Raw genomic sequence first — 26,896 nt, forward strand, 5'->3', positions numbered from 1 at the left:
GTGTCCTGCTTTATGAGACTTCTATGGAGCTTTTCTGGCTTCATCATCACTTGAGTCTGCTGCTTGAATCATATTAAAGTCAATTTCTTCCACCGCTAGGAGTTTTTGGTGTAAATCAATGCCAATATATTCTTCAAGAATCATATCAGCCTTGACGGTCAGTTTTCCTTGTTCAAGTAATCAAACAAATTGCCCCACATAAATAGAGAATGTCACCAGTCCAGCAGTGTCATCCTTGTTAGCACAACTTTCCTCAGCAGCTGGTGGAGTTTGATGACGTACTGCTATTATTGCATCTACAGGTAATGAAATGATTCATTTATCTCTACAAGAAAAACACTCTGAATTTCGAGTATGCTGCAACCCTTCCAACTAGACTATACTGGTGATTGGCATGGATTCCATCAATGTAAAAGAAGGGCGTGATGAAAAGAAGCTATAAGCTTTTTTTTTAATGATTTTGTCTTGACTTCCCTCTGTAGAACTCCCAACAGCAAGCTTCATTGCTTTCATTGTTGCATTTAAGAAGCTCATTTTCCTGATGCCTAACACTGAAAGCCATGCTATTTTCAATTTGATTCCAGATATTAACAGCAGAACGTGAAAGAGCATCCTCAAAATCTCCAGCTCCATGGATCCCTGGAAGCAGCTTATTGGAGTGGCATTTCAAAAGCTAAACTGCGATTTTGGTTGACTTCAGATTTCTATGGATATAAACCTCCAATAAATTAGCAAATATAGCATCTTCCAACCCTTGAACAGTTTTCAGCGTAACAATTCAGATCAGTAGTGCCAATATTAGAAATTGCCTCCAGTCTGGGTTGAAGAGGCAGGCCGAAATCATCGAGAAACGTCAATGAAACAATCTTTTCAATGACAATGTAGTCGTAGCTCAGTGCCTTCTCAGATTCATGAAATCTATCAATGAATGAGCCAATCTGCACCAATGCCTTCAATGCTAGTTTCCATAATAATGCTTTGTTGAAATCCTCAACGATAACTGATATAAATGTCTACGGAGCATTCTCAAATATGGATTTTGGTATTGGTAAAAATTTCCCTGGGAAAGTAACCAGAATCTGCAAACCTTTCACCCCAGAGTAAATATCTGTCTCATAAACATCTTTGTTTGTGCTTGCATCTGATACAAAACTGAAGGCTTTCATTTATAAACTTGAAGAGTCATGAAGCATGCAGCTCCATGATTCTTGTGCTGAAATAGATTTTTGATGTGAATTCTTCAGAGGCAACAACCAAATCTCTGCATGCAGCAAGGAACTTAATGCAGAGACGAAGGGCTCCAGATTACGGCAAAACCTTGATGCAATGTATTTTTCATCAACATTCGAAACAGACATTGGAATTTTCCGTAGGCTGGCAGAATTATTGGCAATTTCGACATCAGAAATTGCAGCAAGACTAAATCTTGACTTGCACCTCTTCCTCATCTGTCGCTTTACCCACTTCATACTTCTTCTCAGCTCTGTGCATCTGTACCGGAGTTTGAGGAGAAGGAATTAAACCCTTCTGGAAGCCAGTAGCACGCTGTCATCTATCATCATCAGGACTATTCCGTTGCCCTCCCTGAGAACCCATTGATTGCATTGGTCCAGAAGAGGATTCCTCCAACATACTGCATAGTCGACTGCCCACGTGGGTTCCTTAACACACCATAGTTTCCTCCTTGGACAGATCGAAAGCCTACCACATTACCCCCATAACCAATATCTGGTCGCAGATTTCGTCCAGAAGAGAAAGGCACAGGAAGTTTATTCCCTTTGTCATCATCCACCACACCACTCCCACGGCGATCTGGTCGAGAACCCCCTGCCTGCCTATCCCCAATTCTTTCATGAGCAATTCTTTAGTTTCTTTATATTCGAGTTGCACTTCTTGCAAAGCAGATTGTAATTTTGCATTTTCCTGTGTTTTAGCTTCTTCCAAATCAGGTCTGCTGTTGAGCTTGGGACTGTCAATCATCTAAATTTGATGAGATCTTCTCATAAGTAATGGTAGCATCCAGGGAGTATATGTAGAGGGCAAGGGAAAAGACGATAGAAGTCTTGGCATCAGCAGAGAGTGATGACCAATATCACCATCCGTTCATCAAGTACTCAGTCTTAATCTTATCCTCGAGCACGATTGTTGCTTGAACCATCTCAAAGATCGTTTCTGCAGATTTAACAAAAGCACGCCACGCCAATTCCTTTTCTAAGTCAGGCCTTGATGGCCTTAGAGCCTCTTCAAGGAGTGCAGCATCCATATCAAGTAAGTTAATCTTGGATTGCCTCAAAATCTGGTGAACTTTGCCGACTAGTGATCTTAGTGAAGACCAAAGGACCACACAACAGCGACCAATCTCCACTTCTGGACCATTATTATTTAAAGAGTACTTTTTATCTCTTTGCTCCAAAGCTGATTTGTCAGTTCTAAATGCTGCACGGGTTTCATTTGCAACAGCATCTCTGGAAGAATTATCAGAAAGGCTTCCACTACCTCCAGCAGAAATCCTATTCCCTTCCAAGCACAAATCAGAAGACCAAACCTTCAGTTCTCTCCTTAACATCGCTTTCAGTTCTGCAAGATGGTGTCTTGAATCAAATGCCTTCATGTGAATCATCAACGAACTGCGTAAAACCAGGTTTGTTTGCTCATTTACCACAAGAATTTTCCTCATGTTCTTATCTTCTAGATGTGAATGACCGGGAGCCATGGTGACAGCATGCATGTACGCCTTAGGTTCAGATTTTAATGAGGGAAAAAATGAGATGGCAAAGGTCTTTAGTTGCTGTCAACCTTCCAGCTCATAGCGATTGGATTGATTCAGATAATGGAAACTTCCTGCATTTCCCAATCCGGACCTTTGAACATTCTCTGCTGATGCATCACAAAGCATGTAGAAGCAATGATAATTTCTCAGGATTAGGCACTTGACAATTGCGAGAATTCCTCATCCAGAAGTTCACTGAGCATATTCCCATGCAAGTCAAGAATTTTAAGTTTTTGAAAGAGCTCAAAGCCTTTTGGAATTTTACTTTCAAAACCAGATTAGTCAGTTTTGTCAATGATGTTGCCATATCACCAGAAAAGGAGTTGCGACTGAAATCTAAAGACTGGATTGATTCTAACCCTGAAATTGAGTCTGTAATTGAGCCACATAAGTTGTTGCCTGCTAATGACAGGTTCTTTAAATTTGCCCACTTCCCATCTGAAGCATACGAGCTTGATAATAACACATAAGGAGAAGTAGTCACAGGCTGAAGTTTCAGAAGCCATTTAGCCAAAAGCTCTCCAATTACAACATCTCCATACAGATAGCTAGCAGAAAGCGAGCTCACTAGAACAGTTCTCAAGAACCTCTTTATTTCCTAAGTTCTCTTTCATAAGTTCCCACTTGTGGTCAGTTGCTACTAACTACAAACCAGCCACAACTCGGTTCTCGGTAGCAGTAGCATGATTTTTCTTTTTAGGTTCAATTCTCTGTTCTTCCATCTGATTAGCATGATAAGGCAATATCCATTGTTCTGCCTTTGGTGAGGTAAAGTCCACTTAATCTAAAGTTGAACTTTCTTGCTGAGCCCATCCCCGAGTCATAGTATAATCTGAAACTCTGCCATCAAACCTTTATCAATTTTTCTACTACTGTATTCCTCTCGTTTGTGTCACTTCTTCTTTCAGTGTAGCTGGTTGAGCTGCTTTCACTTTCTTTCCCTTTTCAACCCACTTTTTCAACACTTGACTCGATCTGAGCTTATCTTTGTTATCCTCTGGCTCAAAGGAAACTGAAGTTCGCTTCATATTCTTTTCCCTCTTTCTCCATTCAGAAGCGAAATTCCTTTTTAGATCTTCAGAATTGGAGGCCATCTGAGCAGCTCTCAAACTTTTCTCCAAGTGTGCTCAATTCATCTGAGATTCATCAAGAAGTTTCTGACTATTCTTCCAACCCCTTGCTTAACGTGGCAACCTCCTTCACTGCAGCTTTAAGTTTAGCTTCAATTTCATCCGACTGGTTGGTCTTTTCTACAAGTTTACTTTGCAATTCCAGCATAATATCATTACTAATTTCAGGATTCATATCTGGTTCAACTGATCTATTCACAAGGTAAGACATTCAGTGGCTCAGGTGTATTTTCAGCAGTGAAACTGTTTGTTAGCGTCATACCCGATTCTTCAACCTTCTTATATTTTTCATCTTCATCACTGACTTGCAATTCTTCAAGATGCGGTTCCGGCATTGAAGAATCCAACTGAGGATTCAGCGTGCCAGAGGAATCAGCCATGTTCTCATCCAAGCCTTCCTGGTATTTACTTGTTTGCCTAGGGAAAATCCCTAATTTTGCATCTAAAGAATTAGCAGCACAAGAGACCTCATCCATAGGTTCAGTGGTAGATATGTTAAGGGATTGCATGACGAATGCATTTCTTTACTCGAATAATCAAGCAAATTGTCTCACATAAATAGAAGTTGCCACAAGTTCAGTAGTGTCATTCTTGTTAACACAACTTTCTTCAGCAGTTGGGGTTTGGGGATATCCTGAATCCACATTGTATGGAATTAGTGCAGGAGGTGGTCTATAAATGTCAGAAGGTGATGTTCCCCAGATTTGTATCAATTAAGAGTTTTGTAAAGAGTGTGGAGGCTGTTCCATGATGAGATGATTAGAATTCAAGTTCTTTTAATGCTTTTGGGCAATAATGGCATGCTGGTGCGTCATTCCATTCAGTTCCCTTAAAAGAACAGCAGTAACACCCTCCTATATTCTTGTATCTCACGTAATCAGCCTCTAGAAAGCCCACTAAAACAGGTATTCAACCACAAGCAATGAACATTTGCAATGTCGAGGAGCTGGACTGGCAAAACTGCTGCGAGAAATAAGCGGCTTCCATGCGAACTCCCTGGAACGATCAGGTACTGCAAAGCTCACAACAGCAGGGATCAAACCAATGAGACAAGCATTTTCCTGGAAATCGGTATTATCCTTGATTATCTGATTTACAATTTGAAGCACTGAACATATAACACGAATTCTAGGAACTTTGAGTGGTTCCATGAGGGGGAGCAAACTATGCTGAGTAACAAAAACACCTTTCTGCTCGGCGCGTTGGTGAAAAAATGGATATAAGCTTCAAACAGGCATGCACGATCAAATCTTTTGGTTCCTCTGGTCTTGATGACCCAACTAATATGCTAAACTCAACAGCTTATAGGGGAAAAAGGTTTTCTCCAGGCATTTTGTCATCAAAAACCAAACCATCAATATCCCAACAGCTCTGCTCCTTGAAGTGATTCTCACTATTCTAACCAGGACTTATTCTTGTCAATCGCACACTCAGGGCAATACCAGTCACTTTCGAGTAAATGATCACTGGCAATACCTATACATCTTGAATGATATGCAGCAGGGCAACTATCACAGTATATTAAGTTTCCATCCATCTTGCAGAGGTAGCATTCATCACTATTCCAGTCATTGATTTCGTCAACAACCTCCTCAGCCAAGCAAGAACCTCCTGAAGCATCCATCATAACTCTCTTTTTCTTGCAGATCTCGATGTTAATATTCCGATTGAATTCCATATCAGGTTCGGCTGCCAATGATCTTCTGCTGAGCTCTGATCTTAGCGCCTCCACTTCAGACATCAAAGCATCTCAACCTTTATAGTCATAGGTCGTTTGCAATAATCACTGTCAAATAGCTTAAAACAAACTAAGATCAAAACTTGGTTTCAAACTTGGACCATGAATCAGTGGGTGCTCAGCCATGAAAATTGGCCACATAACTCAATCCAACAAACCCCAATTAAGACACCTCAAACGCCTGGAAGCAAATTGGGAACCTTCATCTGATAGAGATTCCAAATGCTTTCTCAAAGTTTGCTATAGGGAAATATAGACAGAATCAAACAAAGGATAGAAAAAATTGCATCTCAATGCTTCCATAAAATCTTTCGACTCAAAGGGACTTGAATATAATAATGTACTAAATGACCTTAAAAGGCATAATCAGAGAAAAAGTCGAATATGGAAGTTCCATTCAAATTCAAGTTCTGTGATGAAGGGGGACAATTGTAGCTTTGGGGGAAGACCAATGCAATCTTCGATTCCTTTCTGGGTAGACCCTCCTTGAGTACCTTTTCTCGACACTGTTTCTATTCTAGATGTCAAATATTTTTAATAGCTTTCTTCTCTTTCTACCTCTTTTCCTCCGTTATATGAGCTTACCAAGTTTCCCTGACATCCACTGATTACTGCAATGCTATCTCCAGAAGGACCCTCCAATTAAACTTCAGAAAATGCACTATGATTTACACAGTCAGAAGCGTTTTTGATCAAAAGTGCCATTAAAATACTATTTTCCCCTCCTTTATTGCTACTGCAGCAGCTGTAAGTATCGAAATACTAGAGATATATTCATAGTTTAAATCCATAACATCCGATTCAGAAAGTCGTGAAGAGCTCTTAGAAACGGTAGCAATCTCTGCACCCATCTATTCCCAAGCAACCCGTTTTACACAGCCTTTATCAAGTCCCCACCTTTCTCGGAATGCTCATGGTCTCCATATCCGAGAATACCAAGGTAAAGCAAGGGAAGAAACGTAGATACAGAAGCACACAGAAAGACCAAGAAAGAAAAGAAAAGAAAACAGGGGAAAAGAAGAAAGTCGGTGGGTATTTTGAAGCCAGATTGGGACATAAATGGGGACAAGACCCATAGCATCAAATTCAAAGGTAAACCTACATTCAGATTGCTTTCAGATGGAACCAAAGACATTAAAAGGAATATTAAAAAATAGCATAAACATGCAAGCAAATCAGTCTCAACTAATCAAATTGTGGCCCTTGCGTCCACACCAAACAACAAGAATGAATCTTCAGAAAACTAAGAAGTCAGGGAAGATTGAAACTAAATGGTGATATAGCAGAAATCTGGAAACATACCTGCACGTTCTACTCTCCAATTGCTTGGTTCCCGGCTGCTGCACCTTTTCCCCCGACTGAGAAATCTGCCTCCACAATAAAAAATCGGCCCCCTTCTTTCTTTCCTCTCTCACGTATATATATCCCCTCAAGACCTAAATTTGTTTCCTAAAAGGAAAATTCTCCTCCTTCCTTTCTTCTTCTCTTCTTTTTTTTAAATCTTCCAATCAAAAACAATCTTCCCAATTTCAAATTCCCCTCCAAAACCTTCCAAGGAGAGTCCCACCTTCCTTAAACTCCAATGGTAAGTTTCCTTGCAAAAACATGAAATTCTTGAAGTTAAATAATTGAATAAACGGATAGACAAGTAAATAAATTAGGAAAGGGTAAAAATAAATAAAATAAAAATAAACCAATAAACAAAAAGCCGAGCCCAAAAGCCATGTAACCATGCAAGTCATACAAGTCACGCTAAAAGTGTCCAAATGGGCCAAGTGTGCCTAAACGGGCCTATGATGAGACTAAGTGGGCCTAGGGTGGCGCCTAACGGGCCAAGTGTACCTAAAAGCTATCCTAAAAAAAACAAGAAAAGCCTAAGTCTAAGTTAGAGCTGCCAAAGGTCACAATAAGGGATCAAATAATCCCTTAACCAAAGTCTCCAAGATGACTCAGAAAAAGGTAAGTGGTGAGTAGTACTAGGCTACCAAGGAACTACTGTGGAGCACTGAAAACGAGCTTAAAGACATGTGTTAAAGGGACAAAATTGAGGGTCTACAATCTATTTATTTGAAAGTTAGGAAAATGAATTTTTAACTGTCTTAAGTTGTTTTTGAAGAGTTTGGGGCATATGCACACTTCTTCGGCAAGTTCAATAGTTGTTGCAGGTGATAGACAATAGAAGGGGTAAACACCATCTTCACTTGGGGAAATATTACTAGCCAAAGGATATATTTGAGCTATCAAGCCAATATTAGGCATTAAGAGATGATAATTTCATGTACTCACTAAAGCCATTAGACAAGTATTTGGATGTGACCAATGTGCACCATGGAAAGTAAGTGGAAACATCAGGTGCGGGAATCAACAAATCTACTCTAACAACTCATTGTTTTAAGTGTACGTGTACCATGTAGAAAGTCGTTGTCTATCCTTCAATTCACATCAGTTTATCTAAAGCACTTAATAAGATAATAGAGGAAAACAACAGGATGACAATTCGAAAAATGGGGTAATAATGTTAGAAGAGGCAAGCAACAAAGCACTAGCAAATGGTAAAAAAATCAATGAAGGGGAACAAGCAAAAATTCTATCTCAACCGCAATGCAAATTGGATTTTGAAATCTCTGATGAGGAGTAGTAACATATATGAAGGATGGAACCTGAATGAAGCCTATGTAACATATGTAATATTGTACTCCGAATTTTGGGATATTTGTTGCAACTTTAGTAAGCAAATGCCTAATAATTAATGATCGATTTTGTTGTTAGCGTCCCATTATTAGCTGACCACCCCATCGTATAACATTCAAATTAGTGTGACATCTTATTAGTCTTACAATAAATTTTAAATAACATTCACATATTGAATGTCATGGCATATCGAATATATTCGTTTTGAACACATTGTAGGTAGAGTAGAATTTGGCTAGGAAAAATTAATAAATATTTTTTTGAATTTACTAATGATTCACATTTTGTCACATTTTTCGAATATGTCATAAAGAAATTAAATAATAATAATAATATTTTGCATGTCATAGCAAACCGAATTGAAAATATTCGTTCTGAAGATCTTTCAGAATAACCTAATAGGACGTTATAATGTAGGTGAAGAACACTTTGGTTATAGGATATTATTAACTTTTACCAATGACTGAAAGCAAGGGGTCATAAGAACACTATTTATTTGAAAATTTACTTCACAATGACACTTTTATTAGGCATATGTATTTATATTTAAAACTTTCATATAGGTCTTGTACTTTTCTATCAGTGTATTACAGATAGGCCCTCATGCCAATATTATGACTAAGCCCTCCAACCAATCTTCAAACTATATAAATGGTTATAACCTCAACTTTAACACCATATGCTAGTTCAAAGCACCATGTAAAGAACCTTCATTCCAAATATATATCAACCATATTGTCCAGGTATGTTTGAAGGCATAAATTTTATATTCCATTTCTTCAATTAAGCATACTATCAATGTTTTAAGCAAATATGAAACAAAGGCCTCATCCATAGATTGTTTATTTGGTTGTATTAGTATAAACAAATACATGGCAAACAAAGACAAGATCTACATTGTTTTTGTTGGTAGGAGGTCGGGTGTATACACAACTTGGCTTGAATGCTAAGTTCAAGTCATTGGTTACAAGGGTAACGTTTATAAATGGTATAGAACTCATTATGAGGCTATATTGGCATGGCTGATGTACAACCCTTGATGGAAAAAACTTGATGCACCTACTGAATCCCCCAAGCCTATATAGTGTAACTAGGTTATTTGCCAACTAGTAGATGACCAAGTACTAAAGAAGGCTAAAGATCAAAAACAAAATTTCCTTGCTCATTTTATCCTCAGATGTGTTGTAACATTCATGATCATGTTTGTCATTCAAAAGTTCTTTTAGGTATTCTCAAATGTGGTGCGACTAAGCTACATGTTGTACTTGTATTACGTGTCTTAAATGCAATAGTACTCTGGCCTTCCATCCTTCATTATTTATTTCAGTTTTAAAAAAATACTAAAACAAAATAAGAAGTTACAAATTCTGGATGATGAAATTTAAGGGGGAAATGAGTGAGCAAGTTCTTCAAAATTCTTTAAAATCCTTCAAGATGGGCTACCTTGTACACCCTTGTACAGTTAGCATACGTACCTTGTACACTTAGTGTAAATGCCTTATACACTTGCATATTTACGTACACCTATAATGCAATGTGTGCATATGGGTGAGTTAACTATATTTCCATTGTCATGACTCAAGAAAAGAGGTAAAAAAAATGAAATTGAACCCAACCATGTATCCTTAATCATCATTTATGAATACAAGGTGATGGAATGAATGTGCATGAGGTCAAATAAATGCATGGGTTGCACATCATCCACACATATGTGTGAGGAATGTCTCTCATCTCACCCTTGGAAAAGGGAAATGAGTGAGTCAGTTGCTCAAAATCATTTGAAATTCTTTGAGACAGGTACCCTTGTACACCCTCGTACCATTACCATATTTGCCTTATACACTTAATGTAAAGGCCTTGTATAGTGGGAGAAATTCCATATACTTACAACACATGAATCCATATGGGTGGGGGAACCATGTTCCAATGTCATGACTGAACAAATTTTAAACAAATTTGATGCCAAATTACGGCTCTATTCATCATTATTGTGGTAAGTAACATGATGAACATGTACAAACTCACAAAAATGAATGGGATGAGTGTGTGATCAAGTAATGTGTGTGACGAATGTCCTTCATCGTTAGAAAATGGAAATGAGGAAGCAAGTTCTTCATATACCTTTCAAATCGTTATGGATAACTACCTTGTATACCCTTATACAGTTAGCACACAGACCTTGTACACTTAGTGTAAATGCCTTGTACACTTACATTCACATACACCTATAATGCAATATGTGCATATGGGTAGGTTAACTATGTTTCCATTGTCATGGCTTAGAAAAAGAGGCAAAAAAAAAAATGAAATCGAACCCAACCATGTATCTCTAATCATCATTTATGAATACAAGGTGATGGAATGAAGACGTAAAAGGTCAAATAAATGCATGGGTTGCACGTGATCAACCACAATATGTGTGAGAATTGTCTTTCATCCTTGGAAAATGGAAATGATCGAGTGAGTTCCTCAAAATCATTTGAAATCCTTTAAGACAGGTACCCTTGTACACCTTTGTATAGTTAGTACATTTGTCTTGTACACTTTGTGTATATGCCTTGTATAGTGGCATAATTTTGACATAGCTACAATTAAACGTGTGCATATGGTTAGGTTAACCATGTTCCAATTTCATGCCTGAGGAAAAAGAAGGAAAATTAAACCCAAATTATCTTAGTATTCATCATTAGTGTGGTAGGTCATCCAATGAACATCTACAAGGAGAAAAAAAATTAAATGGGATGAGTGCGTGATGAAGGAATGTTTGTGAGGAATGTCCCCCATCCTTACAAAAGGGAAATAAACAAGCCAATTTTTAAAAAATATTTCAAATCCTTCAACATAGGTACTCTTGTACACCCTTGTACAGTTACCATATTTGTCTTGTACACTTAGTGTAAATACCTTGTACAATGCAAAAAATTTGACATAGCTACAACTAAACGTCTGCTCATACACGGGCTAACCATATTTGCAATGTTTTGATTCATAGAATGGCGAAAAACCTAAGTCTAAATTTGTTTCCCAACTACTAGTCCACGATTCTTACAAAATAATCATACAAACAAATCAGTGAATGATGCAAATGAAAAACCCTTCTACTGACTTCCTACATGCACAACATTTGATATTGAAAAACAGTTTTCCCTATTATTATTCTCCTACTTAAACATAAAGAAGTTGCAATCATACAATTAATAGGGTCCCAAACATAAAGAATTTTAACAAATATGGATGTCATAATTCATCCTTAAACCTAATAAAAACACCCTCAATCCTCCACAAACCTGGGTTCCAATTCCAGAAACTGTACTAACCCGAAAACCACTTCAACAGATGGAGCATATTTTAATGTTCAAATGAGGTCATTGTGAATATACCCTACTACCAATGCTACAACAACTTTAGATCTTGAAGGGAATGCTTGCTTTTGAAATTCATTTGACCCAAAGGAATTGTGAAGAATTGCATGATCTTCACATAGTCTTCTTCCCCAAAGTCACCCTCTCTCTCCACGAACCATATCCAAATCCTCTCTCTAAATTTATTTTATTGGACAATAGACCCAGGTCATAGCCACATACACATTTTAATGAGATCTGACATGGTAACTTCAATTGACCAATTATGAAACCCAAATTTTACAAACATAGTACATGGAAATTTGAAGGGTATATTTGTTTCTTGATACTTCATATCCTCCCTCTCAATTATGCAACTTATATGGCCCAGAGGTTAATTTTTCATTACAAATGACTATGCAAGTTCTTCAAAAGCATTTGAAATCATTCAAGATAGGTAGCCTTGTACATACACTTGTACATTTAGCACATTTGTCTTGTACACTTAGTGTTAATGCCTTGTACAATTGCAAAAATTTCACATAGGTACAACTGAACAAGTGCGTATGGGTGGGTAAACAATGTTTCCATTCTCATGAATTAGGGAAAAGGATGAAAAAGTTTACCCTAATTTCGATTCATATTCATGATGAGTGGAGAAGCTAATAGAATGAATTAACATGGTGGACATCAAATAAAATGAATGCAATGAGTGTGTGGTTAAGCAATATGTGTGAGGAATGTCCCCCATGATTGGAAAAAGTAAATGAGTAAGTTCTTCAAAATCATTTGAAATCCCTTAAGATAGACTCCCTTCTACACCCTTGTACAATTAGTACATTTGCCTTATACACTTTGGGTAAATGCCTTGTATAATTGTAGAAATTGGACATAGCTATAATTGAACGAGTGCATATGGGTGGGTTAACCACATTCTAATGTCATGGCTGAGCGAAAATGGGGAAAATGAAACCCAATTTAGGTTCCTATTCATCATTAGTGCGGTAGCTCATCCAATGAGTGTATGAAGGGAAATGAGTAATGTCTATGAGGAATGTCCCCCTTAGAAAAGGGAAATGAGCAAGCCATTTTTTCAAAAGGATTTGAAATCCTTCAAAATGGGTACCCTTGTACACCCTTGTATAGTGAACACATTTGTCTTATACCCTTAGTGTAAATGCCTTGTATAGTGGTAAAAATTTGATATAGCTACAACTGAATGTGTGCATATGGGTGGGCTAACCATGTTCGAGTGTGATGCCTGAGGGAAAGGGGGGAAATGAAACCCAATATAAGTTCCTATTCATCATTAGTGCAGTAGGTCATCCAATGAACATGTATGAAGTAATAAAATTAAATGGGATGAGTGCCTGGATAAGGAATGTGCGTGAGGGAATGTCCCTCATCCTTACAAAATGGAAATGGTTTTAAAAGGATTTCAAATCCTTCAACATAAGTACCTTTGTACACACTTGTACAATTAGCACATTTATCGTACACTTAGGATAAATGTCTTGTACAGAGAAATAAATTCCATACAACTACTACTGAATGTCTGCTCATGGTTAATTATGTTTGCAATGTTTTGGTTCATAAAATAAGGAAAAACTGAAGTATCAATTTGTTCCCCAACTACTAGTCATCATATTATTAATCTTCTACTCAAACATAAAGGAGTTCTAATCATACAATTAATGGGGTTGTGCTTTGGATCATAGCAGAATAATTTTCACAAATAGGAATGTCACAATTCATTGCTAAACCTAATAAAAACACACTCAATCCTCCATCAACCTAGGTTTGAATTCCAAAAAATATCCTTACCCCATAATTCTACTCCAAAATGGCATATACCCTATTTAGCATATTTTCATCTTCACAAGAGGTTATTGGGCCATTGCCATCAACATGATCACAATTGTAGCCACTTTATATCTTCACCAGAGTTCTTCCTTTTCTCTATTTCATGTGATGGACCAACCTCACAATTATGACAACCATCTTCTCTACTTTCAAGATACATTTGATCTGATGGATAGCTATTATGGAGGAATTGCATCATCATCAGAGAATTTTCTTCCCCAAAGCTCATCGTCTCTCTCTGTGAACCATACCCATTTCTTTTCTCTAAACGATAGACCCAACAAGCAGATTCTAAAGTGAAAATTTTAAGACAAGTGACATGGCATTTTTTAGGAGATCTTTTCCATATGATTGACTGTAAGTTTCTTGAATTGACTTGCATTGTGTTGCATTCCTATGAGCCAAGATGGATATGATCAAAGCCTCATTTGTCTTCCACCTTGCATCCAAAAACACACTATTATTAAGATCAAAATTTTTTGAAACAACCCAACATGAGGTCAAAATGGCTGCTTTTCTCGAAACTCTATACTGACCTAGTAAACAAAGATCCAACACATCATCAAAGGAACCAACATGATCAAATCAAAATGTGGGAAAATAAATCAGACCCTCGATCATTTGGATATGGGAATGATAATGATAAAATGCCTGCAAAGGCTTTTCTGAGTTGCTCACAATCCTTGACTGCTGAAGGAACCGATTAGGGGACTGTCAGAGTCGACATTGTGTGTGAGTATGTTGTTTATTGAGGGAGAAAAAGAGGTAGAGAGGTGGTGACCCTTTTGGCCTTTATTTTAGATTTTTAAGATAGGTGATGTGGCATTTTTAGTTTACCACCAGTGAAACCCATTAATTTACAAGCATTCGAGTTGAAAATTTGAAAGTTATATTGGTCTCTTAATATTTTATATCATTCTCATCAATTATATAAGTTATATGGATCAAAACTTAATTTTTAGGTCCAATTGGGTTCAAAACACAATTATCCCTTTCTTTAATACAAGACCACATCTCTAATCCAAACAAAAGAAAACAAATTCAAAACATTTCTTTCCAACCACACAGCTCAGTAAACCCATATCACTTAAAGCAAATTTAAGAAAACACTCCTCTTATATTTAAGAATACAACACTACTCAATAGCCCATGATGTTCCCCTTTTTATTCTATGCCAAACTTCTTTCTCATTCACATGACAAGGCCATCGGCCTTGTGTCGTCTTTGAGAGAAGACCCACACAAGATGTTCCCCTTTTACTCTATACCAAACCTCTCTCTCATCCCCATGACAAAGCCATGGACCTTGTGTGGGTCTTCGAGAGAAGACAACACACTCTCCTTTTCCTTGCACCTCTTGGTCCAAGCGATCAACTTGGGGCACTCCACCTCTATGCTGAAGTTACCACAGCTCTCATACGCATAAAACCAGCAAGAGAAGGTCACCAGAGCCACATCCACAAACCCAATTTTTTCACCACCGAAGTAAGGCTTCTCTCCAAGCTCGCCTTCCAAAAGCTTAAGGCACTCTATGAATTCCTTCTTGGCTGTTTCCTGCTCTTCTCCTTTGGTAGACCATAGCTTCCTTCCAAGTCCATAGAGCTGTGGGAAAATAATGGAGTCAAAGAGATAAAGAGTTATTTTTTGTAGCGTTTCATCAAGTTTCAACTTTCTGTATAGTTGGGACAAGTTTATTAAGGACCCTTCAGCATAGAAGTCTCATATACTAGTAACAAAAATGAAGGGCCGGTGGAAGAAAAATATCAGAATCAGCTGAAAGAATATATCATTTGCTAAAGTTTTTCCCCTCAATTTGAGTTTTAGAAAATGAGAAGAAAGAGATCAAAGAAACAGAACATATATTAAAACAACTGTTGTACAAAAAGTTGAACAACAGGATAACAAAAAACCAAACAGTGTTCTTTAAAATTCTGGTTTATGTATCCCCCTTTCTTGGGGGAAAAGGTATTCTTGAGATATGCTTTTTTGGATGGGACGAACAGACTTCGGATTCAACAGAACAAAGAAATGAAAACCCATAGCAGAAATGCAAAGTAGAGTCTTGCTGAACAAACAGCAAGGAGAATCAGTAAAGTTCTAGTTTGGGACCCTAAAGCCCACAAAATTTAATATCAGAAGAGAATGCGCGAAGAAACCCAGCATTTTGGACAAATCCCTCACCATAATCAAAATCTGAGTCAATCGCCATGAATCAATGGAAAAGAATGCTTTAAATCAACAGCAAAGACATACCTTCTTGTCTACGTAGTCCGCCCAGAACCTGGCCTGAGCTCTCTGGTATGGGTCACTAGGCAAAAGCGGAGATTTATCGTGCCAAACCTCATCAATATACTGAACTATTATCAGAGATTCACAAATGGGCTTTCCATTGTGGATCAGAACCGGGATTTGCTTATGAACTGGATTCATCTCAAGAAGCATAGGGCTCTTGTTCCTCAGGTCCTCCTCTTTATATTCATACTTGAGGCCCTTCTCTGCCAGGGCAAGTCTGACCCTCATACCAAACATGCTAGGCCAGAAATCCAACAGGATAATCTCGTCTCCCATTGCTACTGCTGTGATTGATAAGATTCAAACTCTTTGTATTGATCAACAACACAGGGGAAATTGTTGAATATTTATAGCAAATTTCAGAGAGTGGGTTAAACACCTGGGTACTTCTAGCCTTCTAGGAGGTGGTGATGCTCAATAATTCCTTACCTCAGCTTTCATTATCTTTCTAAATTACATTCTTATCTCCGTTTCGTATCTCTCCAGCGTTTGCAAATTACACAAACTTTTGTTGTAGGATGATGTCATTGCTTTCGTCAGCCCTGTCAATTAAGTACACTGGTCCTCTGCATAATTTCCCACCACAAAAATGATATTGCAAGGAAAAAATATGATATTGTAGGGATAAGGAAAGGGAGAATTGTGTTTTGGGCCCAACTGGTCCAAAAATTAACATTTGATCATCCAACCACCCATATTTAAGCCCAAGACCCAAATAAAGTATGAAAATTAAGATGAAGGATATTGTCTTTCATTAATTCCTAAAATACCCTTATCCCTTATATGCCTACAAGTGAGTGTGAATTTTAATTTTTTTTTTTTGTATTTTTTTTCCTTTTCTATTCCCTATTAAATATTACTCATTTCTAACTTTTTTTTTCCTTTTTATTCCAATATATATTTCTATTTTATGTCAAATAAAAAGCAATAATATTTTTTTTATTTTTCATTTTTAAAGATATTGAATCTTTTTGCTCTTATTAAAAGCAATGATAAAAATTTTGGGATTTTTCATTCAAATATTTTTATCTTTTTGTATTTATCTTTTAGTTTAATTTTAATTTTTTATTTTAAATTTATATTACCCTTTCATCTATATTTTTCTCTTATTTTTAAATATTTTTTATATTTTCTACATTAACCATATTTTAAAAAATTTTAAAATTAACTATCACTTCACTTTATTATATATATATATATATAGCTTTTTAATTTTTAATGTTTTTATTTTAAAATTTTTTAAAAGATAAATTTGTTGAAAAAAAATAATTAAGATATGAAGTTCTAATATTATATTAATAATTTTTCTTATCTAGATAGATTAATGTAAAGTATTTTGACCCACAACATGAAAATTGTCACTACAATTTTTTAGTTAAACTTTAAAAATTAAGTTTCAAATAAAATATATTATATAAAATTTTATCTAAAAATTATTGAAAGCGGTATTTAATTTTTTTTATTTATTGACTTTCAAACTTATCTAATTTTTTACTTGAAAGGTAATAGAACATGTTTACAAAAAAAAAAAATTAGTTTTTCATTTTTTAAATAAATGAGTATAAATATATTAAAAGAATTAAAGATAATCTAAGTAAAAATTTTGATATTTATGATTATAATTTTAAATATAGATTCATTTGGATAAAATTTCACAAAAAAAAAAAAAATGAAAAGAAAGAACATTGCTAAAACTACAAAAACAAAATATGCAATTACAAAATTTTGATGATGAAATTTAAAAATAAAATTCAAAACAATTCTTGAGTGAGAGATTTGAGTGGGGGAAAAATCTTTGAGTGGAAAAAAATAGGAAAGTGTAGACCCCCATTTTGGGAATCATTCTTGCAGCTGCTCATTTTGCCACGTGGAAGAGCCTTGCTCAACCTCGTGTCTTCCTTTGAGAGGACATTGCAGAATCGTATGGTGCTTTTGAAGTGCCAATGGAAGGTTGACAGGTGGCATGAGGATCTGCAGGCCGTTGTCTTGAGGAGCGTCTTCTGTTATTAGTGGCGTGGTGGAGGCTGGCAGCTGCAGGGAGTGGAGTGCTTTTCAGGGCTACAAAGTAGTGGTGTTAGGGTGGTGGTTGTTGCTACAGAAATGGTTAGAGGGGCAAATCCAGGAGGGAAAAGAGATATGGATAGAGAGGTTGTTTTAGAAAAGGTGGCAGAAATCTTTAGAGGGGGGGGGGGGTCAGAGAGCTTTGGTTTTGGTTTTTTTTTGGGAGGTGAAGTGCTTTTGGGAGAGCAGGCCAGCTGCCAGAAAGGTTTTTTTTTTTTGTTACAGAGAGACATTAGAGTTTTAAGGGAGAGTCTTGGGGGAATGAGGGAGATGGCTTGAGAGATAGGTGTTTTAGAGGTGATTTGAGGAAAAAGGGATCTGAGGGAGCACAAAGGGGAGAGAGTTTTCCAGCTGTAAAGGATTCCTTGCCGTGGAGGAGAGAGATCCAAAAGAGTGAGAGAGAAAGAGTTGTACGTCTATAGGGTAGAGAAGGATCAATTGATCCTTCAGTTTCATTTGGTTTCGTGTGAAGGATTCAGAGTATTTAAAGTTGAGCAGAAGCTTACCATAGAAGGACATTCTCAGGCCACTTGATTGCTTGTTGAAATATGGTTCAAACTCCTATTTGCTAGTAATCTCAGTTTGCTTTGCCTCCATTTTTTTAATAACCAAGAATCATATCTGTGGTTGCATTTGGTGTTGTTACTCTCACCTAATCAGAAGGCTCACTGACGACCCATGAAGTGAAGCCTCTGAGGACATTCTTATTTGTTTTCCTTTTGTGCTTTGTTTCTATGAATTCTTCTTTTCTGTGGCCACTATTTGTGTCTGGACCCAGTTCAAAGCAATGGCGGAGAGAAAGTAGATCCCGGGTTTGGCCATGCACTCTTACAAGGACCTAACATGGTGGGAATGGACCAAAATTGGGTGAAAAAGTTCTGCTATGAGGTTTAAAAGAGGCTCCATAGCCCCACTTGAAATTTGTTGATATCCTATTTGTGTGTAGAAGAGATGCTCTGTGGGGGTCTCCTTATTGGCTGTCTTCGTTATCAAGCACCTACCAGCCAAGGCTATTGTAGAATATGCCAAGAAATGCAGAGCAAATGAACAAGGCTCACCTGGTTAGGGAAGGCCATCGTTCACTGCAAAGAGATCGTAGTGGTCAACAAGAATCAGAGGTCAGACTTGAACTTTGCCGTTCCATTCGAAGCAAAGAGAATGTTGACAGAAACAGAAGTAATGGCTCAGACTGGATTTCTGATATTCTTTGATGAAGAGCTGGCAGGAGTCTTGTCCATAGTTGATCCATTGAAGCCTGGTGTTTGGGACTTTTGATCTATCCTCAAACCCATCACTCATATCTGGAATCCATCAAACTCACTATCATACCTTCCCCTTAAACCCCATTCATACCCATTTCACTGCTCGAGCTACCTCTACTCTTATGTTTCTATCCTATCACCATACTTTCTCTTTCTACCCACCATACCTATCTTCAACTTCCGTCATCATACCTCTGTATCCCACTTCATTCCCCACTACTGGTTCCATCAACCCATAGCCCGTCTCTTGCACCTTGCACATCCCAAAATCCATCTATAGGCTACATGGAGGTTCCAAATTCACTCACCCGCGTGCATGGGGACCATGTAAACCTGGTCATCATCCCTATACCCATTTCCCCTCATTCCTATACTCAATTCTCTCTCTAAGTTCATTCATACCCATTTCCTACCCCTAGCAGTCACAAACTACTCATTTTCCACTTTAACCCATTCGGCCGTTTTGGGATTGATGGATCCCATGATGACATTGGTTTCACTGACCATAAGTCATCGTGGACACCTGTAGAGGATGATGAAGCCCAGGCAGTTAGTGGCGAGTATGAGGCCTGTTTGTGTTTTTCTGCTTAATCAACATAAAGCTGTGTTGATTCAATTCAAGGAAGGGTCATCAGGTATTGAATAGCTCGTTGGCGTTGAGGGGCTGTGTGTCTTAGCTTCCAAGGAGGTTGGCGCCACTGATCCAATGCGCGCACCATGTGAATTTATCCGTCTTCACATGTATTCCTGATTACTAGGGTATTGAGTTGCTGTTCTCTATTAGTCTCCATTCACTGACTCAACCAGAGGCTTGGGGCGAAGGGAATTTCATTGGGTTTTGACCTGTGACAGTGACAGGAAGATTGATAAGTTCATTGGGTAACTGCGAAGACAAGGCTCCGAGGAAGCTTTGACTTGTGTTGAATCGAACAAGCAGGGAACTGCGAGACATGAGGTTAGTCCTCCTCTTGACGATGTCTTCGTTGATGTGCTTAGCCTCCCTATAAGGCATGAAAACGTTAGGTGCATCCTTTAGATCAATGCTTCTTAGAGATTCTGTGACTATGCAATCAGGCGAAGGTGAAAACCGAATGCTATTTCCCCCAGCACCAATGTAGCAGATGCAAATCTTATAAGAAAGCCAAAAAAAAGTTGTCCTCGAACGACGCCGGCGGCGAAGCGCCTCCGCCATCACCACCTCACTGCCAACTCAGTCCAGCTGGGTATCAAACTCGGTTGCGGCATCCACTTCACTGCCGACTCAGTCCAGCTGGGTATCAAACTCAGCTACGGCATCAACCACTGCCAACTTAGCATCATGGGTTACCGTGTTTGATGTGAGCTTCAATCATCTCCAAAGCTCATTGCCATCCGCCATTGGCAAAATGAAGCGCTCGGAACAGCTGGGTGCTGTCCATTGCAATGTCACCAGTGTGATTCCACTCATCCGACCTCATCATATCCACTAATCAATCCACATGCCTACGCGACGTCCCATGAAGCATAGATATCACTACAATGTAGCCGACTCAAAGGCTTCATTGATGTTGTGGATAGAGATGAGGTCAACAAGGTTCTGACATTGATGGAGTGGGTTGAAGCTTTCCTGACTTGTCGGCTAACCGTCCTTTATAGATCTTGCTGGAAGTGAGTGTGGTGCAGATACTGTAGGTGATGATAAACAGACAATAATAAAAGGTTGCTCGCCTTGATAGAATGCATTAGAGTTCTTGATTATTATCAAAGTCATATTCCCTCTGAGAAAGCAAGCCGACTGAAGTACTTAGGAATTCCTCCTCTACTGCAATAATTATAACAATCATATGGGATGTCTGATGATGTTGATGACGACAATATGATCTAGTCTTTATATCATGAGTGATGGGCGCACCAGATTTGAAGAATCCAGCATGATGCCCTCTGATAGAGCTTATCTAGAGGGACGACCAGTGTTCAGTTTTGAGGTGTTTGATTTAACAAAGGGAGGCCTCATAAAGTTGCTTGTCGCCTGGGTCTCTTAATTTACTCCATTCCTATTGGCTATCTTATACCCAATTCCGGTACTCTTACCCTTAGGCCTACTATTGCATGAGTTGCATGATCACTTTTGACGTGCAGTTGTGGTGACCACGTACCCTCTATTTTCATTCCCTCATCTTTATTTTAAAATAAACCATCAAATTCCAATTTTCAAATGGTTTCTTAATTTCTAAATTCTTCAAATAACTTTGACTTTTTTTAAGCTCTCATCCTTAGTTTATTTTTAGGATCTAAAAGTCCTATTTTCAATAAAATTTGGTCGTCATTTTCTTTTTGGCAAGCCACTTTCGAATTTTTCATGATTTTAAAATGTTTTAAAATAAGCATGAATTTAAATTCTGTAATTCCGAGCGATGGAATTTACGAAATTAATTCATGCAAAATAAACGGGCTTTGGTGGGGGCCCCACATACATGATTTTATGATCGATTGATTCACTGATTGATTAACTTGATTATCATACTTGATTGATTCATTCTGCTCTATGACATGCATGAGATTATTATTTAATTGTGCACTAACCCCCCTCTCTTGATAGCGCATTAATCGTTTGATACCAAGGTACGCACCCACTTTCACTAGATTATTGTCTATGCATGTTTTGGTTCCCACATGTGCATGATCGATTTAGGTATCCATTGTTTTTCTTATTGATTGCCACGTCAGCTTCATTTTATTAGTAGAGACCCGACTTTAGGGACTTAGAGGGATGCTACGGTCTTTACCGTACCTTCCCGATAAGTAACCTGACCCCCAAACCCGATCCGGTTTTTCGTAGACCAACCTTTTCCAAAACAAGGAGTCACACTTAGGGTTTTTCTTTCTTATTTTGTTTACCCTTTAAAAATAAAACAAAAATAAGTGGCGACTCCAAGTCATTTTTCTTAATCAATAAAATCATTTTCAAATAAAAATCGAGCTCGCCACCGAGTGGGAAACGCATTGAGCCGAAATGCGGGGTCCATAGAAAGTTTTTCAAAATCACTTGAAATCCATAACAAAAAGTAATCTTGTACACTCTTATACAATCAATAAATTTGTCTTGTACAGTTAGTGTAATACCCTTGTACAATAACTCAAATAACTCAAAATTTTATTTCTTATGTGATTACTACCAAAAAGTGCTATTTTGTAGACCTAATTATAATGGTTTTAAGCACCTTTGTGTAGTAATCATATTCATTTAACCCAATTAATTCATTAAGGTCCTTAGTAATTGGTTTTAACCATTTTGTGGCAAGTTTACATGTTTATATCAGCTTATGAATCAATTCAAGCATGCCAAATGATGGAGGAGCTACTTAGACAAGCCAACCAAAGAAGAAAAGCAAAGAAAAGCAAAGAGAAGCAAAGAAAAGCAAAAGAAAAGCAAAGAGAAGCAAGGAGGAAAACAGAGCACAGCAGCTGCAGTGTTCTTGGGCACTTTTGGAGCACTTCCCGAAGTCCATTTTCTACATGCTATATACCGTTTCAAAGCTCAGGAAGTCAAAAATCCAACGCTTCAAACTGTGTATGATTTGGAGCTGAAACGAGGAAGTTATGGCCTTCGGAAGAAAACTGCTCCAGGTATGCGAAAATTTCGCACACCTTCTGAATGGTGTGCGAATTTCGCACACCCCTATGCGAATTTCGCACACCTGTGCGAAATCTCCCCTGTTTTGCTGACTCCACACGAGATCTTTTCTTTTTAGATATTTTTGTATAAATTTCCATTCTTCTCCTTGTAATCCACCAATCATAAGATTTCTTAGCTAGGAAGGATGGAAAAGCTTCTCTATTTATACTCCTTTGCATCCGTTGAAACATATGGAGAAATATATGTAATATACCCATATATATTGAAATATACCACAGAGCATTGCTCTGTTTCTCCTTCTCTTTTCTTTCTTATTTTCTTAGTAGCCAAACATCCTTGGTGGATGAAATCCCCAAGGATGAGAGGCTAACCTTTTAAGTTTCTCAAAGTATGGATGTTTTGTGATGGCTTGGATGCATTCCATGGAAATTTCTCGCACCCGGAAGGTAAGGTAGTCGTTTTTCATTAATGGTTCATTAATGCAAAGTTTAGTTTTTATTTCCATTAGACAACTTCCAACGGCCAATACTTGATAAGCTTTTGGATTTCTATCCATTAGTTATCTCCTACGAGCTATTGGAAGGTGAGGTTTTCAATTCCAAGTTTTGCATTAATCCATTAGAACCAATTTCAATGGCCATTGAAAGGTGAGTTTATCACTTGGAATGACTTTGAGTTGCCAATATTTGGTAAGCTTTTGGCTTTAGACCATTAGTTATCTCTTACGAGCCATTCAAAGGAAGTCTAAAGTGAATAACCATTGATGAAATTCACTACCATCTGTTTTGCCATTTTAAAGGATTAAAACTTGATTTGCTAAATCCATACCGGTTCGGGAAGCAAGCATCACCATAGTTGCAACCCCAACGCGAGGAGCCTATCCTGAGATTTCCAATTTGCATAAGAGCCGGAGCATAGCTATCCTATCTTTGAGAAACTTGTTTTTACACCATTTCATTTTAGTCTTTAATGTTAGCTTAAATTAGTTTAAATCTTTCTAAACCATTTACATTTTCTTTTAAAGCTAACATCCATAAGAAAATCACCTATTTTCCTAATTTGAATATCACTTGTGTTTGCGAAAACCCTTCCCAGTGAACGATCCTAGAACCACTATGCTATAGTAGCTTGACTACTTTAGTAATAGTATCTAAGGTATAAATTTTGTTGATACGCCTTTAAAGCTAAGCTACCATGAGTCGAATCATTATGTGTTAATTTTTGTAGGGAATGTCTTAATGAAATAGTTTGATAAAAAAAAGAAAAAAAAAAACTATCAATAATCGTCTTAATATCAAATTCAAGTTGTTTAAAAATCGTACAAAACCTATTAAAAGCCTTATACACCCTTGTACACTTAGCATATTTCTCTTGTATAATTAGTGTAATACCCTTGTACAATGACACAAATTTCATATTTGTCATAACTTAAACGTATTTTCAAAAAGAGACAATATAGAAATAAAAATAAAAACTAGAAAAATATTTTAAAACCAAACTCAAATATAATCTATATAATTTTTAGCTATTTGTTTTCATTTAAAACAAGTAAATATACCTTTCAACCCTTTTTATATAAAAATAAATAAATAAATCTCTACTATGTATTGATATAATCCACTTCTAAAATTAGGTCATATGAAAACATTTTAATTGACTACTTAAAATAAAAACTCTCCATCCATCATCATTTTAATCGAGTACTTAAAATAAAAACTCTCAATCCATCCACTTTCTTTATTTTTCTTTTTCTTATTTTAATAAATTTTCAATTAATTCAAATCATTAAAAAAAAAAATCCTTAATAAACAAATTTGTAGCATTTCATATAACTTATTACTAAAAGTCATGTTCAAAAAGTTATTAAAATAAGGAAGGAAGAAGATTAAAAAAAAAAAATGAACTTTTTATTTTATAATAGTAAAAAAAAAAAACTTTAAAATACTTTTTAGTATAAAAAAAAATTAAAATAGTGAATATATTTATTTTAAATGGTATTTTAATCATTAAATTATTTACTTCTAAAATGTAAACTATAAAAATAAATGTAAAAGATAATTTTTATTTATTTAAATTAATATTTTTTTAGAAAATATTTTCCAAAATAGTCTTTGAATCCTTAATATAATTTTTGTTTATTTATAATTTAAAAATAAAAAATAATGTAATTTTTCAATTATTTATAAAAAAGTTTAAAAAAAATGACAAATCAAAAATGGTTAAATAAGAAAGAAGAGTGACAAGTAGTAGAATAAAGACAAAAATGAGTCAACTGTGTATTTTTGTCAATTACTATCTCATATCCTTGGGTTTAAATATGGATGGTTGCAAGACCAAATGTTAATTTTTGGGCCCGGCTGGGCCCAAAACACAATTCTCCCAAAAGAAAATATAGCTTGCTTCCTTTTAGATGGACAAGTCAATATTGGTCCCTTTCTAGTTTTTAGATTCCTGAAATTAAATAAATATTTTAAACTTTATGTTTATTGTAACTTTTTAAAATTTCGGTGATGATTGTGCTTTTATTTTAGATCTAAATTTGTTTTTAAATTTGAATAAATTAAATATTTCTAAATATTTTAATTTTTTTATATTTTAATTATTACTAAATGTTATTAAATATTAAATTACTTATCTTTTACATTACAAAAATATTTATAAAATATAATATTTTATTTCTTATCAAATTAATTTTCAATTCAACATATTTTTTAAATATTTATATTATAATTTATTAGCATATTAAAAATTTTATAATAATTAATTATGTAATTGATAAGAAATTGGTAGTCTGATGACAAGTATAATTAGACTTGTTAGAAACTATTAGAATTTTTCTAAGTTTGTATATCTTTGGATTTGAAGACTTGTGATTGAAATATGGGTTCCCTTTTGTTAAATTAATTCATTGATTTTTGGAATTTTAACTTTGAAGGAGTATCAAATTTTAATTCTATATTTTTTTAAATTATTAATTCTAATTGAAATTTAGATGAATGTGAATTATGCTTTAGAATTTTGATTAAAAAAATCTTATTAGAATTGATAATTAGTTTTGTTTTTTCATAAAGCTGAATTTTAAAAATTTATATTAAATATTTTTCTAATTTAATTTTTTTTGTCACTTATTTTTATTTTTGAATGAGTAATAAATAATAATTTATGAATTGAGTTTTATTAAGAATGGGATGAATTATGGGGCAAAAATAGTGGCAACATGTGGGGATTTGGAATTTTGTAAATTATTTTTTATTAATTTCATTTTCCAGCAATCAATTTATGAGAAAAATTTAAATATAATTTTTCTTAAAAAATGAAAAATTAAAATTTAAAAAAAAAACAAAAAATATATATATATTTCAAATATATTTGATTTTTTTGTGAATGACAAATTTTTAATTTTTAATAAATTTATTTCTCACTCAAATTATATAAAATTAACATAGTTTAACTATTTTTTAAAATGAGTTATCTTTTTTTTTTAGGGAATTTAGTTTAAATTTTTGTGAAAAAATGTATTTAAGCAAGTACTCTAAATTAATGATGTGTTAACTTTTACTTTTTCCCCATAAAAAATTAAATATTATATTTAGTCCTAGTCTTTCCCGACTCCTATAAATAGGAGACTTAGGTCAATAAAATGGATACCTCAAAATTATTTCAGAAATGTATCTCTTCTCTAATTCTAGTCTTTGTAAAAGAAAACTCTTATAAGTTTTTATATAAGATTATAACATTAAAAGGATAAACTTATTACCAAAAAATATCTTCTTTCTCACCTCAAAGATATGTGTTAAAATTCTACTTTTATTTTATTTTCTATTTAATTTATTTTTTAATGAAGAAAATAGAAAATATTTTTATAGACAAAAATTATGAAAAAAATTACAACTAAAAGTTATAAAAAAAATATATGTAAAATATGTATAATTGTATAGCTAGAGGTTATATGAGAAATTATGAAGTTACAAAAATATAAAGAAAAGCTTTAAATGTAATTTCTAATTTCTTTTTAATTATAATATATAACCGAAAGTTACAAACTTACACATTTTTGTTATGTATATAATGAATATTTCTTGAAGGTATCAAATTTACATATTTTTCTTATGATGCAAAATAATCCACAGCCA

General features: G+C 35.6%; 1 protein-coding gene across 1 annotated transcript; it reads right to left on the reverse strand.

The window, feature by feature from the left end:
* Window positions 1–14,484: 14,484 nt before the first annotated feature.
* Window positions 14,485–16,256, reverse strand: LOC117909498 (probable glutathione S-transferase). Its single transcript, XM_034823539.1, has 2 exons — window positions 15,786–16,256; window positions 14,485–15,134 (listed from the first exon to the last, which is right to left on the reverse strand). Exons 1-2 carry the CDS (start codon window positions 16,098–16,100, stop codon window positions 14,790–14,792), a joined length of 660 nt encoding a protein of 219 aa, XP_034679430.1. The 5' UTR covers window positions 16,101–16,256; the 3' UTR covers window positions 14,485–14,789.
* Window positions 16,257–26,896: the final 10,640 nt, after the last annotated feature.

The sequence above is a fragment of the Vitis riparia genome, chromosome 19 (assembly GCF_004353265.1).
Source record: "Vitis riparia cultivar Riparia Gloire de Montpellier isolate 1030 chromosome 19, EGFV_Vit.rip_1.0, whole genome shotgun sequence".
In the NCBI taxonomy this organism is placed as follows: Eukaryota; Viridiplantae; Streptophyta; class Magnoliopsida; order Vitales; family Vitaceae; genus Vitis; species Vitis riparia.